The sequence below is a fragment of the Urocitellus parryii genome, chromosome 2 (genome assembly GCF_045843805.1).
Source record: "Urocitellus parryii isolate mUroPar1 chromosome 2, mUroPar1.hap1, whole genome shotgun sequence".
Lineage (NCBI taxonomy): Eukaryota > Metazoa > Chordata > Mammalia > Rodentia > Sciuridae > Urocitellus > Urocitellus parryii.
Genome location: NC_135532.1, coordinates 69,187,808 through 69,211,714, shown reverse-complemented (window position 1 = coordinate 69,211,714; position 23,907 = coordinate 69,187,808). Strand labels below are relative to the sequence as shown.

Below are 23,907 nucleotides of genomic sequence, written 5' to 3'. Positions count from 1 at the left end.
GTTTAAAAATTTGTTTTCTGTTTATCATCTTTTAATCAATACATTTGTGAATCTGCTGACTTACTCTTGGAATGTATTGGTGGCAGTATGTATAAGAGGGTAATAGATAATAGAGGAGAGAGTGTGTGAGGAGGACAGCATCAGACAGTGACCCTTGACACTTTCACATCTGCAAGAACAGGAAGGAGAGAGGCCTTGAGTGAACAGACATGGTTATATCATTCACTCATTCTTTTTTTAAAAATATTTTTATTAGTTATTGATGGACTTTATTTATTTATTTGTTTTATATATTGTGCTGAGAATTGAACCCAATGCCTGACACATGCTAGGCAAGTGCTCTACCACTGATCTACAATCCTAGCCTTCAACTTTCATAGATGTTTATGTACTAAATCACAGTTTCCAAACAGAGGGGCAAAAACCTGACAAACCTACAATGAGAAATAGACAAATTCACTTGATAGTTGGATCCCTCAGTGCTTCTCTTTCATTAATTGTCAGGAAAACTAAATAAACAACAACAACAACAAAAAAATCAGAGATACAGAAAACTGGAACAGTGCTATCAACTACTTTGATCTAGTTGACATTTATAAACTAGAATATGCTACTGCAGGCTGCAGTTTCTTTTCAAGTACACATGGGATATTCACCAAGATACATCATTTGTTAGGGTATAAATAAGTTGAGTAAGTTTGAAAAGATTAAAAGCATAAAGAATGTGTTTTTTTAGTTCACAACAAAATTAAATTAGAAATCTATAGCAAAAGCTATTGAGTAAGGTACCCAAATATTTAGAAAACTTTGACAATACTTTTAAGTAATCAGTGGACGAAAGAAGAAATAATAAAAGAAACTTTAAGTACTGAACAGTGAAAGATGAAAAATCTAACATCAGAATTGGTGAGATGTAGCTATTGCATTACTCAGAGAAATATATACTTTTTAATTGCTTATACTAGCAAAGAAGAAATGTTTAGGACTAATATCTAAAATTCCACTTTAAGAAGGCCAGAAGGAACTGAGTGTGGTGGCTCATGCCTGTAATCCCAGTGGCTTGGTAGGCTGAAGCAGGAGGATTACTAGTTCAAAGTTAGCCTAAGCAACTTAGTGAAATTTTAAAAAAAGGGTGTGGGGACTGAGATGTGGCCCAGAGGTAAGCAAATCAAACCTCAAGTAAGAAAAAAAACAATAATAATAAGGAGAGAACTCAGTGAAATAGAAAACAGAGAAAATTAAGAAGCTGAAGTTTGTTTGGTTCTTTCAAAAGAAAAATTGATAAACATCTAGCAAGCCTCTTTGAGAGAGACAAGATACAGAGAAAGAAAAAAAACATAAAATACTATTATCAGAAATAAAAGAAGGAATATATCACTATAGATCCAACTGATGTTAAAGTGATAATAAGAATGTAATAGATAAACTTAGGAATTTTACAACTTCAGAGGAAGCTGACAGTTTCCTTTAAAAATGTAACTACTAAAACTGATACAATAAAAAAATTAAAAATCCTGATTGCCTTATATCTATTCAAAAAATTCATTTTTAAAAACTTTCTCATTAAATAAGTTCCAGGCCCAGATGTTGTCATTCATGGATTTTGTTAGACAGTTAGAAAGAAGTAATGCTGATTTTCTAGAAATTCTTTCAGAAAATATATGGGGCAACACTTTCCAACTGATTTTATGAATTTAGTCCTATCGGGCCTGACACCAGAATCTAACAAAAGATATAACAACAACAACAAAATAACAGACAAGTATCACTGAGAAACATAGAACTTCATTAAATTTTTATTAAGTCAAATCCCAAAATATATCATGGATTTTATCTTAGGTAAATTTAACAATTCAAAAATCGATGTAATTCATTTTAACTAAATAGCAAAAAATTATATGATCCCCTCAATTGCTTGTGGGAAAAAAATGTTGGTAAATTTAAGTCATTCAGTGATGAAAACTTCTTGGCAAACTAGGATATAATAAAACTTCCTTATTTTGTGGACAAAGAGTATCTATAGAAAATCAACAGTTGACATCCAACTTAGTGGTCAAATATTAAATGCTGCCCTAAGTTTGGAAAGAAGGCACAAGTGCTGTCACTCCTTGTATTCAACATTGTACTGGAAGTCCTACCCCACCTCTTTGATCCACCTCCCTCCCAACTCAGTTTCATCACTGGGGTTTCCTGGACAACTTTGGATCCATGTGGCAGGAGATTTTAGGACTTAAATAGTAACATAGTGGATAGCACATTATAGTGGATAGCACAATTATTGCCTGCACTAGTATGTAACTTAATTACTCTCTCACTTTCAACCATACCACTCTAATATGGTTATTTTCTTCCTTTGCTGCTCAACAAGTAATGTTTAGCAAGCATTGGTTCAACTTAGGGAATATGATTTTGCATTATGCTTGACTTTGTAACAAATGTTTGATGAACTAAGTACTATGTTCACAATTTTTGTGAGTTAAGATATCCTATGTGGATAAGTTTTATAGGTATGCTACTAAATTTTTGGATAAACTGAAATGTGATAACATAATTTTGTGACCTTAGTAAAGTGTTACTATAGTAGTATAGAATTATAATTTAAATAATTTATTATTTGAGAAAAATAGTTTCAGTACTTACAGGAAAATGCTGTATATTCTAATTCTAGTACTTTGAAAATAGTACTAAAGAGAACATTGACTATGGAGATACATAAATATTAACTTTGATTTACTAGAGACCTGGATGCTTATTTTTGTTGACCATAACTTTTCCATATTCATTGGATAGTCAAAATTGTACTTTAAGATTGATGTGATATTATCCCATAACAAAACAATTTAAATGATTGATAGAAAATTTTGGTATAATTAAAAATATTTACTATTTATATATTCAGAAATATGGCTTATATTGATGCAGTATTTCTTAGTGGGAATTTTTGTTTGTTTGTTTTTAAAGGATATCCAAGAAGCAAACTTTAAGACCTCAAGTAGCAGACTCCTTGCAGCTGTTATGTCAGCTTTATGTCACACTTCAGTTAAGCTGACTTCTATTTTTCCTATTGCATATGATGGAGAAGTACTACTGCGATCAATTGTTAAACAAGTTAGCACAGAGAATGACTCAACACTAGTTCATCGTTTTCCCCTTTTGGTAGCACATATGGAGAAACTCAGTCAAGTAGGTCTTTTCTGAAATTTCTTTTATAATGAAGCAATAAAACTGCTTATTTCTCTGTGTTAGCAAATATGTTTACCCATTGATTATTTAACAAATGATTATCTGTTTCATAACAACAGCCAGATTTAAATTTTTAAAAGATTTTCATTTATTTATAAAGTGAGTTATGCAATGAACAGCTATATATTTGTTTTTTGGCTGTATCATTTAAAGGTTAAGTTCCAAATACAATGTCTTTTCTTTTCTAATGTAATATTTTAAGTTTTCAAGATAGAATGATATGGAAATAAAGAACTTTTAAGATTTCTTCTGTGAAACATTTTAGTAAATTAACAACTACTTTTATTTTACTAGAAAGTGCTATAGAGAAAAATTAACTAAAAGGCATTCTTATATATTTACTCTCCAAATGGGAACTAATCGGTAAAAGTGGAAGCCAGGTGCAGTGGTACACACCTGAAACCCAGTGACTCAGGAAGCAAGAAATAGAACATAGAAAGTTTTCCTAATTATTGTGCAGTAGCAATTTTCTGTTGACTAAATCAACAGAAAAAGAGTGAAGAAAGTTTCAACAATGGAAAGAAAAGTTGCAGGGAGTTAATGTAGTATCTTTGCAGGATACCAGAAGAAATACTAAAAATAAATATAAGAGCCGGTGTGGGAAAAATTTCTCTCTTATTAATAGTGAATGAAAGTAATATTAAGGTATCAGTGTGTTTCTATGGAATTAAGAAAAAATATTCTCTTATAAATTCCTATGCTTGTGAGACTATGAAGAAAACTACTAACCGTATACATTGCTTGTGGCATTATTTAATTAGTTTAAATAAATAATCCTTTTCTTTCAATCTTTTAGTATTTATTGCGTATTTACTGTTCACTGGAATTTTTATTAGTTGCTAGTTGAGACAGGAGTGAAAATATAAATATAGCCCTTGAATTGAGATTCTGTAAACTAGCAGATAACCTCAAGATGAATTTTCATTTCACTGTTAACGTGTTATGAGTGTTTTCACAGAAAATTCAGGGAATAATTTGTAGATGAAATCTATATGCATTTTACTAAGAATAACATTTAGAAACCCTAGTTAGAACTTTAAATGTTCTTCACTAACTGAAATAGCTGAATGAGTATATTAAAACTTTATAGAATATGGTTCATAGAATAATGGTTCAGCCATTAAAAACAGATATATTTACATTTAACATTAAAAGAAATCTTTTAAAATATTTGAAAAAATGAAAACAAAAGTGTATATATGCAATGATGACTATGTAAAATATGTATGCAAAATTTATTGATTGGAAGAGTATACTTAATGATGAAAATAATATATGAGTGATAAAGTTATAGATAATCTGATGTTTTATTTTGTAATTCCCTTTAGTCTTATAGTATTAAAAAATTTATATACACAGTAAATTTTTAAAAGCTGCTAATATGTAGTGATTATTAATAATAATTGTATATTTGTATGTGTACATTAATAATAGTCTGAATATGTATCCTGTTTAATATATATTCTTCCACCATTTTTTTGTGGACAAAGCATTCTAACATTTCAGTATAGTATAATCATTCACACACACACACACACACAAACACACACACACACATTTACAATATTCTTAGTATTACAGTATTTTGAACAATGCTCCTAGAAATATCATTGGCTAAATTTTCATGCATATTTATGATTATTTTCACCTTTAAGTGTAGAAAAATTCTTAATTCAAAGGAAAGTTTGTTAATTTGTTACAAATTGCCAAATGACTTTTGAAAAGCTGGTGTCAGCTTGTATTTGCCACCATGAGCAAATGAGAGTATATTTTTCTAAAAGTTTAGTGGCTGTTTTTTAAAAATTTGGTCCTTCAACAAATCACATTGACAAACTATTAACGCTGTACTATCTGGCAAGTTTCTTGTATTAATCTCAGCAACTACTAATTAAATACTAAACAGGCATAAATGAACACACTTCATATAATCTCTCACCATTCCCTCCCCATTCCAGCGAAGCATAGCAAGATTCTTGATTTATGGAGTACAATTGAGGGTTGAATTTTATCAAAAGCTAACTTTCTGATATTTTCCAGAAAGTCAAGTTTCTGGAGAATGGGAAGGTAAAAGGGATAAAAGAATAAGGGTTTTAATAAAGATCAAAAATTGACTATTTTAAATTCATAAGAACTAGATTAGAAGTGAATCAAAATATTATGGTGATTTTATTTAAATTGTAATAGAAATAACTTAAATATGAAAAGTTATATCTGAATTTTTTTTCAGCCTAAAATTATATTAAGAAAGAAGTTAAAATTGTAGTCATGATGATTTTAATTGAAAGGTCAGCTAATTTCCAAATGGATTGAAAGTACATTCATTTACATATTTGATTTATTTTGAGAACAGAGTAATCTAACTCTGTGCCCCTCTTTACCCTGAGATTTTGGTTCCTATGGCTTCCTGATGAAATCGTACATTTCACTTTCTGTTCAGTGTGGGCTTAAAGACATAGAAGATGGCAGAGAAGAAATAATTTTCATGCTGGATATCAGCTAAATTAATAATATTTTTCATGTTTTTCCTTTGGTTTTTAAATGGGATTTTGATTTCTTAATTATATTTTTTCCACTGGTAAAAGTTGGAATTTTATTTCCCTTTAAAATTTGAATATAGTAATAATTGTAAAACTGCCTACTCCACGTATGGACAAGATAATTTTGTTAGAAAATTTATTTGCACAGATTTAGAGTTGATTTACCTCTATATATTCCAGAAATAATATCTCTGATTGAAATCTTGTATTATAGAAAAAGTTTTAAGTGGGAAGAATAGCTTTCTCTCTGTTTTATAGGATTATGGCTTAGAAGTTAAAAAAGGGACTATGTAAAAATTACTCCAGGCTATTAAAAACATAAGCATAGCCTATCATGGTGATGCACGCCTGTAATCCCAGCTATTCAGGAGGCTGAGGCAGGAGGATTGCAATTTCCAGGCCAATCTCACCGACTCAATAAGACCCTGTGTAGCTCAGTGGTAGTGTCTCTTGTGTTCAATCCCCAGTACCTGCCTCCATACACAAAACATTAACACTATGTAAATGTGTGTTGTTTTTAGGATACAAAGATTTTAATCATTGAAAAAAGACTTTACAAATGAAAAGTAGATAAAGAAGCTTCATATACAACTGGATAAATTTGTAGAAATAGGCTCTGATTTTGGTCTGGATTTTACAGTTGTCCTGTGGAATGATAAGATTTTGCAATGAAATGCTCATGGGAAGTAAAATTTTAAAAAATGTCTGGGCGCTTTCTCTTCTCGTGTATCATAGAGTGAAGAGAATATTTCAGGGATGACAAGCTTCCGTGAAGTTCTGGAGAAAATGCTCGTTATTGTTGTGCTACCAGTTAGAAACAGTCTGAGAAGACAAAATGAACTCTTCTCTTCCCACCTGGTCTCTAATACTTGTGGATTATTGGCCAGTATTGTCAGTGAACTGACAGCATCAGCCCTGGGATCTGAGGTAATAAGTTATATTTTTTAAGACTGAATAAAAACATACATAAATTTTCCAGTTTCTTTTTTCATATATTTTCATTTTATGAAAACTAGTTTATACTTGTGTTGATTAGAAAAAAAAATTCTTTTTTCAACTCAGCTTTTTATTTTTCTGCCTTTCCTTATACCTTTTTATTTGCTTTTTCTTCCTTATAACTTTACCCAGAAAGTTACAGTAATATAAAGCATACATTTTCCCCTTGACTAGATTCTCATCTGCCCTATTACACAACTCCAGCTCCATGCCTCAATAAAAGTGAAAATAGTTCCCATTGCTGGTTGATGAGTATTATTAAGTCAGGCTACTGATAAAGAACACATGGTATTGAAAAGGTAAAGAGCTTCAGGCCATTGCTCTACCCACTCAATTGACCCAAGCCACATATATATGGAAAATCAATTTTTTTTCTTTTCACTCATATCAGTTTTTTAAATTGTAAAATATTCATAATATAAAATTTGTCATTCTAATTATTTTTGTGTACAGTTCAGTGACATTAAGTACACTCACCTTGTGTAGCCATTGTTAAACAAAGTTTTAAAAAGTATGAAATATTATGTTTGAGAAAATCACCTGAAACAGTTTTAAACACAATTTCACTTTTTAAGGTAACATTTTTTTTTCCACTCCATTTCACTGCCTTACTTATTCTGTTGGTTTGACTAAATTTAATATTTTTATTTTCCCCCCAAAAAGTAGACTATAGATTGGTTTTGGAAATCATGTTTTAATGTGAAATACCTTATATCACTCAAAGAAATGTTTAATAACTTACAGATGTTCAGTGGCTCCAGCTCTCAAATTTCTTGCCAAGGAACTTGTTATCTCTATTTTACTTTTATAATTTCTAGACTTTGCGTTTTTTTTTTTTACACTTTCATATTTATTTCAGAATCTATTCTGGAAATCATCCAATCTATGTTGGCCACTGATTCACAATGACTAGTGGTTATAATTTCTGGTTGTTTACATGGACCTGAGCAAATCTTAGAATCTCACCCTAGGAAGCATTTCCTAGGTTTCTTGTTTTGCTTTGACTTTGCCCTTGGATGCCATTGACACTCTTGTCAGAAAAATTTTTAACTAATTTTTTTAAAATATTCATTCAGTCTATAAAATGTTTTCCTTTTGTACTAGACTCTAGAGGATATAGGAAAGTCCATAATTCATATGACCCCCTCCAAACATTAACTCATATGTAAACTTAACCTTTCTAATGGAACAAAATTTCTAACGAAATGCCCAAGTCACAGGGCACTTAATATACAACCTTAGGAGTTCCCAAAGATCCTAGTTTAGATGCCCACATTTCTCTCTCTCAAAGTAGTTTATAAATCTTGATAAATCATAAACTTCAACTGTTCCCTCTCTTAACTCTCTCAAGGATTAGAGTTAGGGTTAGCAGATCACTCATATATGGAAAACATTAGATCAAAAGAGAGTGATTTTATTTGATTATTTGAGTGACATCTTGTATTATTCCTGTCTCGTATTTTTTGCACTTTTGGAAAAGGGAAGAAAGTGGAATTGAAAACTAGTAAGTGTATTTCAAAGCCTCTGATTGCAAATCTTGAGTAATTTTTTTTGTTGTTGTAATGTATAGGGAAAAGCTTTTGGCTAATTTTATATGCAAGGAAATAAACTACATTAAAACAGTAATTAATTACAATGTAACCAACTTAGATTAGAAACAGTTTCTGTAAATTAAAAGATTAGTTTCAAATCAAAATAACTTCTCTGATCCTCTGTACTGCAAGTCTGAAATTAGTATGGTTGTGTATATATCACGCATACCTTAGTGGTATTCAAATTTAGGAAACAGTATCGTTTTCTTCAAATGAAGTATCACTTGGAAGTTCGAAGATAAGAGAAATGGTCTGGCTAAAAAACCTTTAATCCACATCGTCTTTGTGTACCTATCTCTGCAGAATTCTCAGAGCTCTGTATGTATGTATGAAAACTACTCTTATAGAGAATGTTGATTAAATTTTTGGTATCTCTTTTCAAAGTGAGTAATGATTCATATGTTGTGACTGTGGTGACATATGGGTTTGTAGTTCTGACATACTAAGTTAAATTTATGACTAAAAGAAAATACTGTGAAGTGGCATTGATTTGAGATGTTAGAATGACAAAATCTGGCTCTATTATGGGTTAATTTCTTAATATAATACACCCTTACAAGAATCTAAACCCATATATTATGTATAGGTTATTTTACAAACCTTTAGATAGTTTTGTTACAGGTGTATTATTAACACTCAGGTTCACACAACTGCTGATGTAACTGCTTGTGCTATTCACAGGTTGATGGACTTAATTCTCTTCATTCAGTAAAAGCCAGTGCTAACCGATTCACTAAAACAAGTCAGGGAAGAAGTTGGAACACTGGAAATGGGTCCCCAGATGCAATCTGTTTTTCAGTAGACAAACCTGGAGTTGTTGTAGTTGGTTTCTCTGTCTATGGAGGAGGTGGAATTCATGAATATGAATTGGAAGTGTTAGTTGATGATGTAAGTATCAGTTGGGTGGTCTGTGAGAACTTATCATTGTCATAGTATGACGGTTTCATATCTTTGAGGGTTTAGCAGATCACTCATATATATGGCAAACATTAATTATTATTTGAGTGACATCTTGGATCATTTCTGCCTCGTACTTTTTGCACTTTTGGAAAATGAAAGATTTTAAGTGGAATTGAAGACTAGTAAATGTACTTCTAAGCCTCTGATTGCAAATCTTGAGTAATTTTTTTGTTGTACAGAGAAAAGCTTTTTGCTAATTTTATATGCAAGGAAATAAACTGCATTAAAACAGTAATTAATTACAAATCAAAAATGTTCCTAAAATAAGAATCTAATGGATTTTGTTTTGGCATCTTCATTAGAGTGAGCATGCGGGAGATTCAACTCATTCTCACCGATGGACATCTCTAGAATTAGTCAAAGGAACTTATACAACAGATGATTCACCTAGTGACATAGCTGAAATCAGACTTGACAAAGTTGTTCCTTTAAAGGTAATTTCAACAATATGTTTATGTTGTTAAAAAGAGATAATATTATGTAGTTTTAAGTAGTGAAAAATATTCCGTAAATTTTCTTTGTTAGAAATCGCTTTTCCTAAGTTATCTTTCATGTTATGCTTCAAATATTAATGAAGTTCCCTACTGTGTTCCTGATATTGTACCATATTATATTCTGTTTTTGCATAGTATCTCTTATAGTATCTCTTAAATTTGGTAGGAAGAATAGTTATGTTTTAGTCAAACATAACTTCAGATACCTGATCTTCCATGTTAGCTTTAGCAACACTAACAAGTCATTGTTTTGAGCCTAATCTGTAAAGAGGGAATGATAACATCTGTGTTGTAATGTTATGCAGATTAAATTAAATAATGGAAATAAAGCGCCTGCCTCCCTGTGTAGCACAGTATGAAAACTGAATAAATGTTAGTTCCTTTCTTTCTTCTCTTACTGTGCCCAAACTCTTTTAAAACATAAGTGGTCTTAACAGTATTATTAAAGTTACCACTTTATGTAAAATAGTTTTCTAAAAATGAACATTTGGCAAAATAGCTTATGCCTTATTAATTTTCAGTGTTAAAGTAGCACTGAAGTATTTCTGAGTTCAACTGAAATAAATTCATTTTAGAACAAAATTTTGGATTAAGTAGGTTCATCAAAAACTTCATCAAAAGAGTTTAGAACTGGGCACAGCAGTGCATGCCTGTAATCCCAAGGTATTTAGAAGGCTGAGGCAGGAGGATTGCAAGTTTGAGGCCAGCTAGGGCAATTTTGTAAGACCTTGTCTCAAAGAGCCAGGGATGCAGTTCAGTGTTAGAGTGCTACTGGGTTCAATCCCTGGTAGCTGGGGCGAAATGTTCAGATACTGAAAAACCAAAAATCCTTTATTATAAGACTTATGTCTTGAGTTATAAACATGAGTATCTGTAGCTCACATTTTCTATGTACAGTGCCTGATATTCTAAACAATTATTATCTTACAAATATTTTCTCACATCTGTCTGCCTATTTATTTTTGTCTTTGAATAAACCTCTGCCAAAATAATACAATGGACTCACTTATTCTTTTTTAATATTTTTTTTAGTTATCAATGGACCTTTTATTTATATGCCGTGTTGAGAATCGAACTCAGTGCCTCACACGTTATGCAAGTGATCTGCCACTGAGCTACAACCCCAGTCCTCACTTTTTTTTTTCACACATTTAAAATTATTTCAAAATTTAGGGGCTGGGGATACAGCGCAGTTGGTAGAGTGCTTGCCGTGTATGCACAAGGCCTTGGGTTCAGTCTCCAGCACCACACACAAAAATAATAATAATATTTCAAGATTTAAACTTCTCTAGGAAAAATATTGTATTATATTCTTAAAATCCTTTATTAATAGCTAATAGTCTAGCAATGTGATTTTAAGAGCAGGAACTAGCTCTGTTACTGGTGTTCAAATCCTAGTTCTATTATTAGTTGTATAATTTGGGCAAGTCATTTAACCTCTGTACCTCAGATACTTCATCTGTAAAATAATGCTGATGAAGATATTTTAAGGATTGATTTAATTAAATCACAAAGTAATTAGGACAGTTTTTGTTATGCCAAAAGCGTTCAGTAATTGTTAACTGTCATCATATTTGATTCATTAAAAACTCATTCAGTGAGGCTGGGGGTGTGGCTCAAGTGGTAGTTCGATTGCCTGGCATGCGGGAGGCACTGGGTTCGATCCTCAACACTACATAAAAATAAAATAAAGATATTGTGTCCACCTAAAAAAAAATTTTAAAAAAACCTCATTAAGTAACATCATCTATAAATATTATAAAGAAGTTCAATATATTTATTTGCCTAGTTTTATTGCTAGAGTTCTTTTTTAATCGCCTCTGTACTTTATGAACAAACAAACATGTTTTGCATCTTTATCATGAAGGAAAATGTTAAATATGCTGTGCGCTTGAGAAACTATGGAAGCCGTACAGCCAATGGAGATGGAGGAATGACTACGGTTCAGTGCCCTGATGGTGTGACCTTTACATTCAGCACATGCAGTTTGAGTAGCAATGGCACAAACCAAACCAGAGGACAGATTCCACAGATACTCTACTATAGGTAGGTGTATCTATAGATGGAATGGAAATATTCTAAAGCAGCATAACTTACAGTATACTGCCAAGGTAAAAAATTATAAATGAACAGTTGTAATTAAATACAAAATACCTTCCTAACACATATTTGTGCTAATTTATATAAACAAGTCTCATTTTAAGATATAAATTAAAAATTTAATATAATGGTAAATGCTTTAAAACATGGGTTTTTGGTAATTTCTTGACATTTTTGTGTATTGGACACGTGCTGGGTACTTCATCATGAATCATAAAAGTTTCAAATTTAATTAGAATTTATTTATTTTTATAAGTACCTAAAATAAATTATCAGATTGACTCAACCCAGGTAGTGGTGTTGCCTTGATCCTATTATCAGTCTGTAGAATATTTCAATGTTTATAAATCTCATATCTGCCTGAGGTATCCTCTTGGACCCTAGAATATACAATGGTTCTTTCTTTTATTTCAACAGAAACCATTCTACAAAAAGAATGGAAATAAAAAATAATATTAACCTTTGGGTTAAAAATACTTCTCTGAATTTTTCTTTTAGTAACTTCGCTAGAGTCTTAGGTAGTAGCGAGTACTATTGACCACATTTGTTCTTAAGCCAACTAATTACTAAAGTTGCATAGGCTTGATGCTTCCTCTCTTTCCTTCATAAACTATCTAGGGACACCTCCTAGATTGTTAGTACAAAATAATTTCCCTAAAGATTTTCTCCTCCCTTTATTCATATGTCATAGAGTAGAGACAGTACACAGTATATAGCTGTACAGTACAATGCTGTTGCTAAAATATATAAGGTTTCTAGTCTTTTTATCCTAATTATGAAGAATGTTTTTTGTTACATAAGCATTATAATAAATAGTTCATTATTCTCTATCTCAACCATAGATTAAAAGCTGTAACATACACACAAGGACAGTTTTATATTTCAAAAAGCTAGAGAGCCATAAACAGCAACTTGTATTCAAACTTCTGGATGTTTTCATATTTATAAGCAAGCTTTAAATACTCTTACTTTAATAATTTAGGTTAAAAAAGATTAAAGTCTCTTGATATTTAACATCATTCTTGATGTTAAACTCATATCTAGTTTTGGTATCCTCTCTGAGAGCCCTAGACTAAATATTCAAGTCTCTGATATCTTTCTTCAGATAACCCCGGGTGGAGATGATGTGATTCATATATACTGAGCGCTTAAACTATGTGCTTTATCTGTCTTGTCTAAGGTAGTCATGAGGTAGGCACTTATACAGAAGAGGGAACTGAGGCACTGAGTGTTAAAAATCTTGCCCAAATCACACATAATCATTTATGGTACAGGGATTGATAGGCAGGAAATCATATTCCAGATGTCATCATCTTGAACCACTACACATTCTCTTTTAGAATGCTCTGTAGTTGACTAATAGACATCTTAGGTTTAACAGATCCATAGTACTCCTCTCCCTTCTGCAGTTATAGCCACATACCTTGTCATTTTTTGATGTCTCTATTACCCTCATACTTTATATCTAATTCATCAGCAAATACTAAACTAAACTCCTCAATCCAACCTTTTCTACCATTACTATGATTAGTAACCTAGTGCAAATCACCACTATCTCTGTCTGTAAAATTGCAATATCCTGTCTACAAGTCTCCTTCCTATCTCTGTTGCCCACCTACCATCACTTCTCCTTGGCACAGCCAGTGATATAATGAAACCATAAATCATACTGTATTCTGCCCTTTCTCAAAGTCCAGTGGCCTCCTGTTGCCATACCAGTATGAAACGTGAAGTTAGTTGATATTGTGACTCCTGTTTCCTCTGCCCCCCATCGCCACTCTTTACTCTTTCCCCTTTCATTCGAGCAATACTTGTCTTCACTCTGTTCTTCAAACTCAGCATTGTTGTCTTTGTCCTGACACTTTTCCCTCACATCTTTGCATTGGATTTTTTGTTGTTGTCGTTTTTCTTCAAAGTCTTATTATTTCCTGAAACTGTATGATTACATATTTACTGTTTTAACTTTAACTTTTTAAATGTAAATTAAATGAGAGGCTCTGATCTGTATGATTTCTAAAATTAGGTCATGTTTTACTTACTATTGTAGAATACTCTCTTGTTTACTCATGTCACAGGAGTGAATTTGATGGGGATTTACAATCTCAACTTCTGAGTAAAGCCAATGAAGAAGATAAAAACTGTAGTAGAGCTCTCTCTGTGGTAAGCACTGTTGTTCGAGCTGCCAAGGACCTCTTGCACAGAGCTCTTGCTGTAGATGGTAAGACTATCCTTTTTTTCTCTTTGTAGTCATATTGTAGATTCTTTGTTCCCTAACTTTGCATGGAGTAATTGAGGAGGAGCCATCTTGTAGAATCCCTGAGTGATTTATTCACTCGAGATCTATGCATACGCGGATTTCGGACCAGCAGATTTTTAAAGTATGTTCAAAGCAATTACTTGGCATTTTAATTTCCTTAGTTAACCTAGTAAAAAAAGAATTCTGTCTTAGGTATTGCCTTTATTCTTTTTTTGGTAATCAAAAAGCTTTTTCTTCCTATATATGTTGTCTTCAGTAATGTGTCACCATTCACCCAAATGTCTGGATACCCTAACCATCTCCTTGGATTTGCTTGTCTAAATTAAGTTCTATGAGTTCTTTCACTGGAAACCTTTCCAGTTTGTATTCATCCCTCTTTCTGTTCTCCCAGTGCTTAGTTCAGGCTGCCATAGTGCAAGTGCATGCCCTGCCTCCTTTTCATGGATGGATAAAAATCATAATAATCTTATCACTACCTTTCCCACTTTCCCTATCTAGTTATCTAATCATCCCCTACATTGGAAACAGTTATCATTATAAAAATAAACTGTTGCCCTAGTACTCTGTTACTATAACATTCATTCCTAAGCCTAGGTGCACATTAGAGTCACCTGAGAAGTTTGCCAAAAATGAGGAATATTTGTTCTATTCCCAATCTATTTTGTGAAGCAGCACATCTAGAATCCAATATTTGGAAGAATAATTGACCTTATAAGTATCTTTAGTATCTAGACTCAAATTTATCCTTCCACCATCGTGACTAATATGTCACAGCACAGATTTTTCTTTAGAAAAATAAAACACAATATAGCTTAATAACAGCAAACATTTTTGGAGTGCTTTATATGTGCAGGCATTGTTCTAAGTGTTTTACATATATTAACATATTTAATCTTTACAGCATCCAATGAGAAAATGAGAATTATTATCCTGTTTTACAGATTATTTTCCTAACATCAGTAATAGTCATGTTTGGTACCAGAGTAGTAGTTTTAAAATCATGGCTCTGTTACCCTAAGTTCTAATCCTAGATATTATACAGATACATATACTTAATACCCATAAAGTATTTTGTGTAAGATACTTAAACACTGTGTGCCTTGGTTTCCCCTTCTAAACAAATAGTAGGAATAATAAAAGCATTTTATTGTGATAATTGAGATGACATGTGGAGGTAAAACACTTAGACTTGTACCAGGTCCTTAATAAACAGTTAATGTTAATAATTTTGTCCAAGAGAACAGAATATAGGTAGTATAGCATGTATGTAGTACAATGAAAACTGCCTTCTAACTATAGTTTTAATGCCTTTTTTAGCTGATGACATTCCAGAACTGCTTAGCTCTTCCAGTCTATTTTCCATGCTGCTTCCCCTTATTATAGCCTACATAGGACCAGTAGCTGCTGCCATTCCCAAGGTGTGTAATTCTATAACTTTGATTTTAAAAAAATAACATTTTTTAGATTTTATATCTTTTATTTAAAGATACTTTTTAATCCTTGAGGCACCTGGGTTATAGGTAATAGGCAGAGATTGATGTGTTATGTGGGAAAAGTTATTCGTTAAATCTCTCAGTTCTTAGTATGTTTACTGGGTTATTGTGCTTACATACTGAATGTACATTTGAAGAATTTGGGAATGGGAAATTTTATGTTTTAGAAATATGTCATGAAAGGAAAGACTTAAGATAAAAGATTTTTAAAATATATGAGCTTGATACCATATCTTCATCATCTTGAATAATAATAATGGAAAAGGAGAGAAGAGTTTTAAAGTAGAGAAATATTGAAGACATGGAAGAAATTGTAAATTATTGATTCTTTGGCATAATTAAATATTGAGTATAACCTAATTTTCTGTAGATCACAAAAAACAAAAGTGTTTAAAAATACAGACTAGGTATTTTAGTATAACATCTAAGAGAGATCTTTTTTATCCATAAAGCAGATTTCTCATTGAACAAAAACTTAGAACCAACCTCTTGATGCAAATTGTTGCTAATGAGGATAACCAACACTTATAGTAATTCATAATTTAAAAACTAATTTCACATTTATCATCTTAAATCTTTTGTTTTATATATATTTACTAGGTGGCTGTAGAAGTCTTTGGCCTTGTCCAACAATTGCTTCCCTCAGTTGCTATTTTGAATCAGAAGTATGCACCCCCTGCTTTCAATCCTAATCAGTCAACAGATAGCACCACAGGAAACCAGCCTGAACAAGGTCTCTCAGCTTGTACAACCTCTAATCACTATGCTGTCATAGAGAGTGAGCACCCATATAAGCCTGCCTCTGTGATGCACTACAAGGTAGGCACAGATTTCTGATTAGACTCAATTGTAAAACTTTATTTGAGGTTCTATAATGATATCTTAAAGAACGCTTTGCTTATTTTCAGAAATGTAATCTCTTTTTTAGTGTATAAGTATAGAAAATCACAGATAGATACTACCAAATACACAGAAGGCTTTAAGAAAGAATTTCTCCCTAAAGAATACAGGTTTATGAGGATGGTTCTCAAATCTTCTTACAACTATATTCCAGTATGTAATTCTAAACTCCCATGCTGTATATTGTAATAATAATGCATTTAAGAATTAAAATTCATAAATCATTTTTTGAATTGACATTATTTGAATCCAGCCTAAGCTCTGAAAATTTACATATTGTAGGATTTAAGGAGTCCTCTGTTTAGTGTTAAAAAAAACCCCTGCAAAACATTTATAAATTTAATATCATTATATTCAAAATCCTTTTTCTTTGTTTTTTTTAAATTACATTATGTAAATTAATAAGTCATTCATTTCATCAGTTTTAATTAGAAGTTAACATTTTGTATTCTTATAAAATTTTCAGGTTTTTTTATTGTAGAGAATATTAAATGTATAAAAGTAAAGCAAGATAGTATGTTATACCTGAGCTATTCATCTCCCCAAGTTTAACAGTTTCATTATTTTAAAGTACATTCATGATATTTTCTTAAGCATATCTCTAAAATATAGGACATTTAAAAATAATCATAATTGGACAGAGAGAAGTGAAGGGAGGGATGGGGGTATGGGGATAAGAATGATAATAGAATCATATATGTGCATATATGATTATACAACCAGTATAACTCTAAATCAGAAGTTATATTCCATTTATGTATAATATGTCAAAATGCATTGTACTGTCATGTATAATAAATTAGAACAAAAAATAAAAATAACTAATATTATCACTTCAAAAGTGAATGATTCCTTAATAAGATCATGCAAATTTTGCTAATTTATTTAAATCAGAATATAGATAAGATGCATACATTGCAGTCAGTTGTGTCTCTCAAATCTCTTTAAATTTTAAAACCCTTTACATCTATAGATATTTTCTCCACCTCCCGCCCTTTTCAATTTTGTTAGTTGAAACTGGACCATGTGTCTGTTGGGTGAAGTCCTCTTCAGTTTACCTGCTGAGTCCTATAGACACCTTTTGTAGGTGTGAAATTCCTCATTTCCTTGCTCTCTGGTATAAGATGTTCCTGCTTCAGTACTGGAACCATCCAATTTTTTCAAAGACCTTGGTTTCTTTTAGACATAAACATGTATTATATGTGCGTGTGTATACATATATATGTATACATATATTTGTGTGTAGATATATTTATTTATAGACATATTTATCTATATATGTAGTTTTAGAAATATGTTTTTAAAGATAAAACCCTTCATGAGTTGTATTGATGATATTAATTGAAATACGGATCACCAGAGCAGTGATACACACCTGTAATCCCAATTGCTTTGGAGACTGAGGCAGGAGGATTGAAAGTTCAGAGCCAGCTTCAGAAGCTTAGGGAGCCCTTGAGCAACTCAGTGAGACCCTGTCTCTAAATAAAATATTAAAAAGGGCTGGGGATATGGCTCAGTAGTTAAGCACCCTTGGGTTCAATCTGCAGTAGCAAAAAAAAAAAAAAAAGGTTGGGGGAGGACACCTGAATCTCCTTTCTCACACATCTAGAATTTCTATTTTCAATGACACTGGGAATATTAAAATTAGAAAAGTGTATGTGCATGGGTAGGTAGGGTGGGTATGTTGTCCATTAATTATATCATAACTACAATGTAGTCAAATTGCTATGTTTTAAAGTAAATTAGAATGATCAATTACTGTCTTCTAAAGTAAGTTAGAATAACCTGTGATTATAAAACAATTGGTTATACATTTTGAATAATTTGTTTTATTTTAGACTTTTCGTAATTGCTTTTAAATTTACATTTTGTTTTATAAATGTTGAAATAATTACATAATATATAACAAATCAAGCTTTTATCTCTGTCCACTTCATTCATTTCCTTCCTTTTCTATCCTTGGTAATAATTTCTTTTAATTTTGTAGTTAACCTGTGGTTTTATTTAGTAAATGTGAAAACTCACTCACACACACATATACAGAGGCAGAGTTGTGTGTGTGTGTGTGTGTGTGTGTGTGTGTGTGTGTGTATGTATTCATATCCTCTTGCCTATTGCCAGGTGGCATTCCCAGAATGTGTCAGGTGGATGACAATTGAATTTGACCCTCAGTGTGGTACTGCACAGTCAGAAGATGTCCTTCGTTTGCTGATTCCTGTTAGAACTATTCAGAATTCAGGATATGGACCAAAATTGACATCTGTTCATGAAAATCTTAATTCATGGATAGAATTAAAGAAATTTTCTGGATCCTCTGGATGGCCTACTATGGTTTTAGTGTTGCCAGGTAAATGTCCTCTTTTCTGTCTTATGGGGTAAAATATATATGTGTATGTACATTTAGTAAGGTTACACTATTGAAAAGTTTATTTAATTTTTTGAGGAAATTATTTTTAGACTTATGGAAATTGCAGTTGAGGAATAAATAAGTTGCCCTGGATAAGGAACATACCAGGATCTGAGTTTTGGAGCAGAGTTAATATTGAAGAGTGGGTGTTTGTATACTTGGGACCAAGATATAGAAAAATATTAAATATTTTGTTTCTCAGTAAGTGCTAAATTTTCACAACTTAATTAAGGACTCCAGTCCTTCCTTTGAAGAGAAGTTGTAAACCCTTCCGAGTTGTGTTGAAACTATTATTTCAGTTGGCTTTAAAGGTATGTGTGAGAGAGAGAGAAAACATAAGTGTGTACAACTGTAATCACTGATACTCATGTTCTTTTAAAAGAAAGTTAAGTTTTTAAAATTATATGTAGTCTGTTGTGTTTTTATCCAATTAATCATAACTACTCTTGTGGTGCTTTAAAGTGATAGCCTATTCAGAAACTTCTTTCTTGAACTGTAAACTGCCTTTGTTTGTTTGTTTATAAAGAGATGAGAAAAATCCAAATGCCAGCCTAGAGGATTGCCTATTTGAAACAGCAAAGATTAGACTTGATCACCTCTGTGATTGACAGAAATCAAAAAATTGCTAATGTAACTTAACAGTAAATTTGGGGGAAATTAATTATGATGAAAAATAACAATCATTCTCTTGAGATGTTCTATTTTTAGTTTTACTTTTAGCACAGTTCATTTAGGAACCCACCTTCCAAAAAGTTTTAGTGTCTAAGTTGTATACTGCTTGGGATGAATAAAAGAAAGGGGAATTTTTGATAAAATTGTTTCAGATTTTGACCTCAATTCTGGCTTTTTTTTTTTTTTTAAGGAAATGAGGCCCTTTTTTCATTAGAAACTGCTTCAGATTATGTGAAAGATGATAAAGCATCCTTCTATGGTTTCAAGTGTTTTGCAATTGGATATGAATTTAGTCCTGGACCTGATGAAGTAAGAACAAATTATCTTTCCATTCTGTTAAGGAAGATTATGTTTTTAAAGACGTATATCAACTTAAATTGCATCATTGCCTATATTCAAAAGTTTGAAATTTATTGTAAGCTAAGGATGTATAATTTAAAATATTTTGTAGTTTATGAGTGTGCATTGATTTTTTTCTACTTTTAATACATGAAGAAAATGAGGTTTGTGCACTGTAACCCAGTTTGATTGAAGTGTAATTTTGAAGTGTAATTATGTCTTCCCTGAGCCTGCTCTAATGGATAAATCTTTCTGAGTAAATCATAGAACTTGATTTTATAAAGAGACTTTCAACTTTTCTGAATACTTTAAGTCATACACTAAAATAAAATCCAGGTCAGAGTTGATCGTGTTCCTTCAAAATGATGAATCAAAAATTATTTAGATAGTGAACCTATAAAACTGAACCTTATAACCTGCATTAGACAAAATAATGAATCTCTTCCATTCCCAATTTAACCATTAGCCCATACATACTTCTTTCTAATTTTAAAAAGTATATAAAAAGCTTGAACTTGAATTAATTTTTATTGATAATTCTTATTGTCTTTCAAACATTTTTTAAAGCAGCAAATTTTATACAATTCTACAGGGAGTCATTCAGTTGGAAAAAGAATTAGCCAATCTTGGTGGAGTTTGTGCAGCTGCTTTGATGAAAAAGGATCTAGCACTTCCTATTGGTAAGTCTTGTTGGGTATTAGTTGTTTATTGATAAATGTTTTTAAAAGTTAAGAGTAAAATATGTTTATTACAGAACACCTGACAATAGATTTGCAAAATGAATTCCATATCACATACTCATAATCAATAACTGCTTAATATTCTAAGGGTTTAAGTTTATTCTAAAGGGTTCTGTAATCCTTTTTAATTACACAAACCCATGCACATGTACACTCTCCTTATGTATGTGTATACAATGCCAATCATTGGGTTAAGCATTAAACATAGAGGATTATGCCAAAAGTGTGATATTTCTAAATTTCTGTGGAAATATCAAGTAGACAGTTGAATATTTAGTGCTTGGGGCTCAGGGGATATGTTAATAAAAATGTCATTTGAACATAGTTGTTATGTAAAAATAGCCCAGGGTCAAAGCTGGGACCACTAAAATTTTTAAGATGAACAATCAGGAAGAAGAGGTCACATGTAGAACTGTAAATGTGAACAGCAACTGAAGGAGCAGGAAAACTAGGAGTGGGTATTCATGAGAATTGTGTATACTACTGAAAATTAATTTAAATCTATCATTGCATTTGAAAATTTGTTTATTTGTGTCCTCAGTGAGAAATAAATTAGTAAAATTAGATATCTAAGGACCTTCAGAATAGATTGAGAATAGAAAGTGAAGGACAGCCTTCACTGGAAATAGCTTTTCAGAACCATTTTCATGTGGAGGAGAACAGAGTGAGTGACAGAAATGATACCTCTACATGAAGTAAAATTATATGTGTGTTAATTAATTTATGATCAAGAGGGTTATATATGGTTTAACATTGTATTTTCACTATAGTTATAAAGAAAACGTTTTTTTTCTTTTTCTAAATCTCTTCCCAAAATTCCATCTATAGCTCTTCCTTATAATATTAGCTTTCCAACTCTATCCTTTGTTTCCTCCCATTTTCTCTCTCTTCTCCTTTACTTCTTTCTGTATTTTACTTTTTTTCTATTGGTCCCTTTCAATCTTTTCAGTTCCCTTGATCAGACTTAATATTGGTATATATGTGAAAAATGAGACCTTTTATATTCTATTCATATGAAAAAAATGTTTTGCATCCTCTTTAGAGGATAGAGGATATTTGTTATTTGTTAATAAGTGTTCAATTTTTAAATATATATACTTTTTGACATGACAATTTTTTTATATACACTTGCACAGATGATCAAAGAGATAAGTTAAAGAAATGTAGCAGTGCGTGTGATTGTAAAACCTAAATGCAATTAAAAGGCTGTCAATGGAATCTGGTTATATTGTAATCACATATTCATACAGTGGGAGATGTTAAAGTACTTTTATATGGTTGACAAAGAAAGATGTCCAAATTATATTAAGTAGGAAAAGCAAGTTGCAGAAGGTTCCATTTTACACATGTTATCTTATTTACAAATGTGTGTGTTCATGTATGTGTATATTGACACACACTTCTGATTTATACATTGTTTATACAAATAATACGTAAGAAACTGTTGACACTGGTCATCATTGGAGGAGATGTGAAGCTCATTAGAAAGATAGAATTATTTATTCCATCCAGGCTCAGCAATGCACGCCTGTAATTCCAGCAGTGTGGGAGGCTGAGTTAGGAGGATCCTGAGTTCAAAGCAAGCTTCAGCAACTTAGCAAGGCCTTAACCAACTCAGTGAGACCCTGTCTCCAACTAACTGCTGGATATGGCTCAGTGTTTAAATACACAGTGTTTCAATCCCCAGAACCAAAAGGAAAAAAAAAAAAAAAAAGAATTCCACACTTCTGTACAATCTGAATATTTCCCCTTGAACTTTATTTGTAGAATTTCACAATTGAATCTATCAAAAAAAATCAATAAAATATGTTCTATATTAAGAGTAAAGAAGAAAATAGGTAGAGCACATGGTCAGTACTTTATGTTTCTATGTGAACCATCATTGTTTATGAAAAGTATAGTTATTCTCTAAGTCAACCAAAATACAAAGGTTCAGATTCAGAATAATCAGTTTCCTCTTTTTAATTAAATTAATTAAATGCACTAAATCAAAAGCCTTTATTTATTATGCATAAATATAGTATATATTTTTGCATATTATTCAGCAAATCTTTTTTGATTATTGGTTTGAGAATTGTAGCTTTTATTTTCATTAAAAATATTTTACAATTTAAAATCTAAATCACTGAGATTTACCCAAAACAATAAATCTTTTCCTTATGGAATAGCAGAATTGTGAACAGGGTGTGATGAATGAAAGACTAGAAGGTTTAAGTATTAATATATCTTAGTAAAACTTTTCATTTGCATAATAGGTAATGAATTAGAAGAAGATCTTGAAATTCTTGAAGAGGCTGCATTACAGGTATTGTCCTGAACACTAGAAGGATAAATTTTATTAGTTTCAAAGCAGTATTTTCACAAGATCAGCCTTACTTTTCTTGAACAGTGTTCTTCTTTAAATAATTCTTTCTCTTCCTCAGCAGTTATAAGAGACACATGACTTTTAATTGCTCTCCTTGATGAGAGGAACTCATGTGAGCTCAGACTATATTGTGTGGTGGGTATTGACTCTGGAGTTAGACCAAAATCTTATCAGAGAAAGAAGAGGAAACCAAGCTGGAAGGGAAGGAATCCGTTTCAGAACTGTGGACATTTAAATTCCATTTTGAAAGTTCCCTTTACCAGCTAGACAAAGGGGAAGGGCCTCTCATAGAGGAAACTAGTTTAAGGTGCTAATATAAGGGCTGTATTTGAAATACTTATAGAGAGTGGCAAAATTTGAGGAAGATATATTTGGTGAGTTTAGACTGTGTGAGACATATATGTCATATTAAATGGCAGAACCAGCCAGGCGCAGTGGCACACACCTGTAATCCCAGAAGCTCAGGGGGCTGAGGCAAGAGGATCGCAAGTTCATAGCCAGCCTCAGCAAAAGCGAGACTAAGCAACTCAGTGAGACCCTGTCTCTAAATAAAATACCAAAGGATGGGGACATGTCTCAGTGGTCAAGTGCCCCTGAGTTTAATCCCTAGTTCCAAAAAAGAAAATTAAAAAAGAAAGTAAAACCAGTTGGCTTTAGACATTTGGGAGCCCTTAATTTGTTACCATTATTGGTTGGTTTGTTTGTTTATTTATGTAGTCATTAGTTATGTAGACCATGTGACAGTGTAATGGAAATATATCAGTACTATATTTCAATTGAAATGCTCTTTTTTGTCTTTTTTGTCAAACTAT

The 23,907-nt window shown here is 31.8% G+C and overlaps 1 protein-coding gene across 4 annotated transcripts in view; it reads left to right on the top strand.

Moving 5' to 3' along the window:
- Nucleotides 1–23,907, top strand: part of Mycbp2 (MYC binding protein 2) — a 280,426-nt gene that overhangs the window by 145,976 nt on the left and 110,543 nt on the right. For all 4 annotated transcript variants that reach the window (XM_026407494.2, XM_026407493.2, XM_077795218.1 and 1 more), the window contains exons 33-44: nucleotides 2,962–3,183; nucleotides 6,516–6,707; nucleotides 9,050–9,256; nucleotides 9,631–9,762; nucleotides 11,690–11,868; nucleotides 13,998–14,140; nucleotides 15,497–15,597; nucleotides 16,273–16,491; nucleotides 18,694–18,919; nucleotides 19,842–19,960; nucleotides 20,583–20,670; nucleotides 22,986–23,035. In XM_026407494.2, the coding sequence (XP_026263279.2) occupies nucleotides 2,962–3,183; nucleotides 6,516–6,707; nucleotides 9,050–9,256; nucleotides 9,631–9,762; nucleotides 11,690–11,868; nucleotides 13,998–14,140; nucleotides 15,497–15,597; nucleotides 16,273–16,491; nucleotides 18,694–18,919; nucleotides 19,842–19,960; nucleotides 20,583–20,670; nucleotides 22,986–23,035 (1,878 nt within the window). The remainder of the gene's footprint in view (nucleotides 1–2,961; nucleotides 3,184–6,515; nucleotides 6,708–9,049; nucleotides 9,257–9,630; nucleotides 9,763–11,689; nucleotides 11,869–13,997; nucleotides 14,141–15,496; nucleotides 15,598–16,272; nucleotides 16,492–18,693; nucleotides 18,920–19,841; nucleotides 19,961–20,582; nucleotides 20,671–22,985; nucleotides 23,036–23,907) is intronic.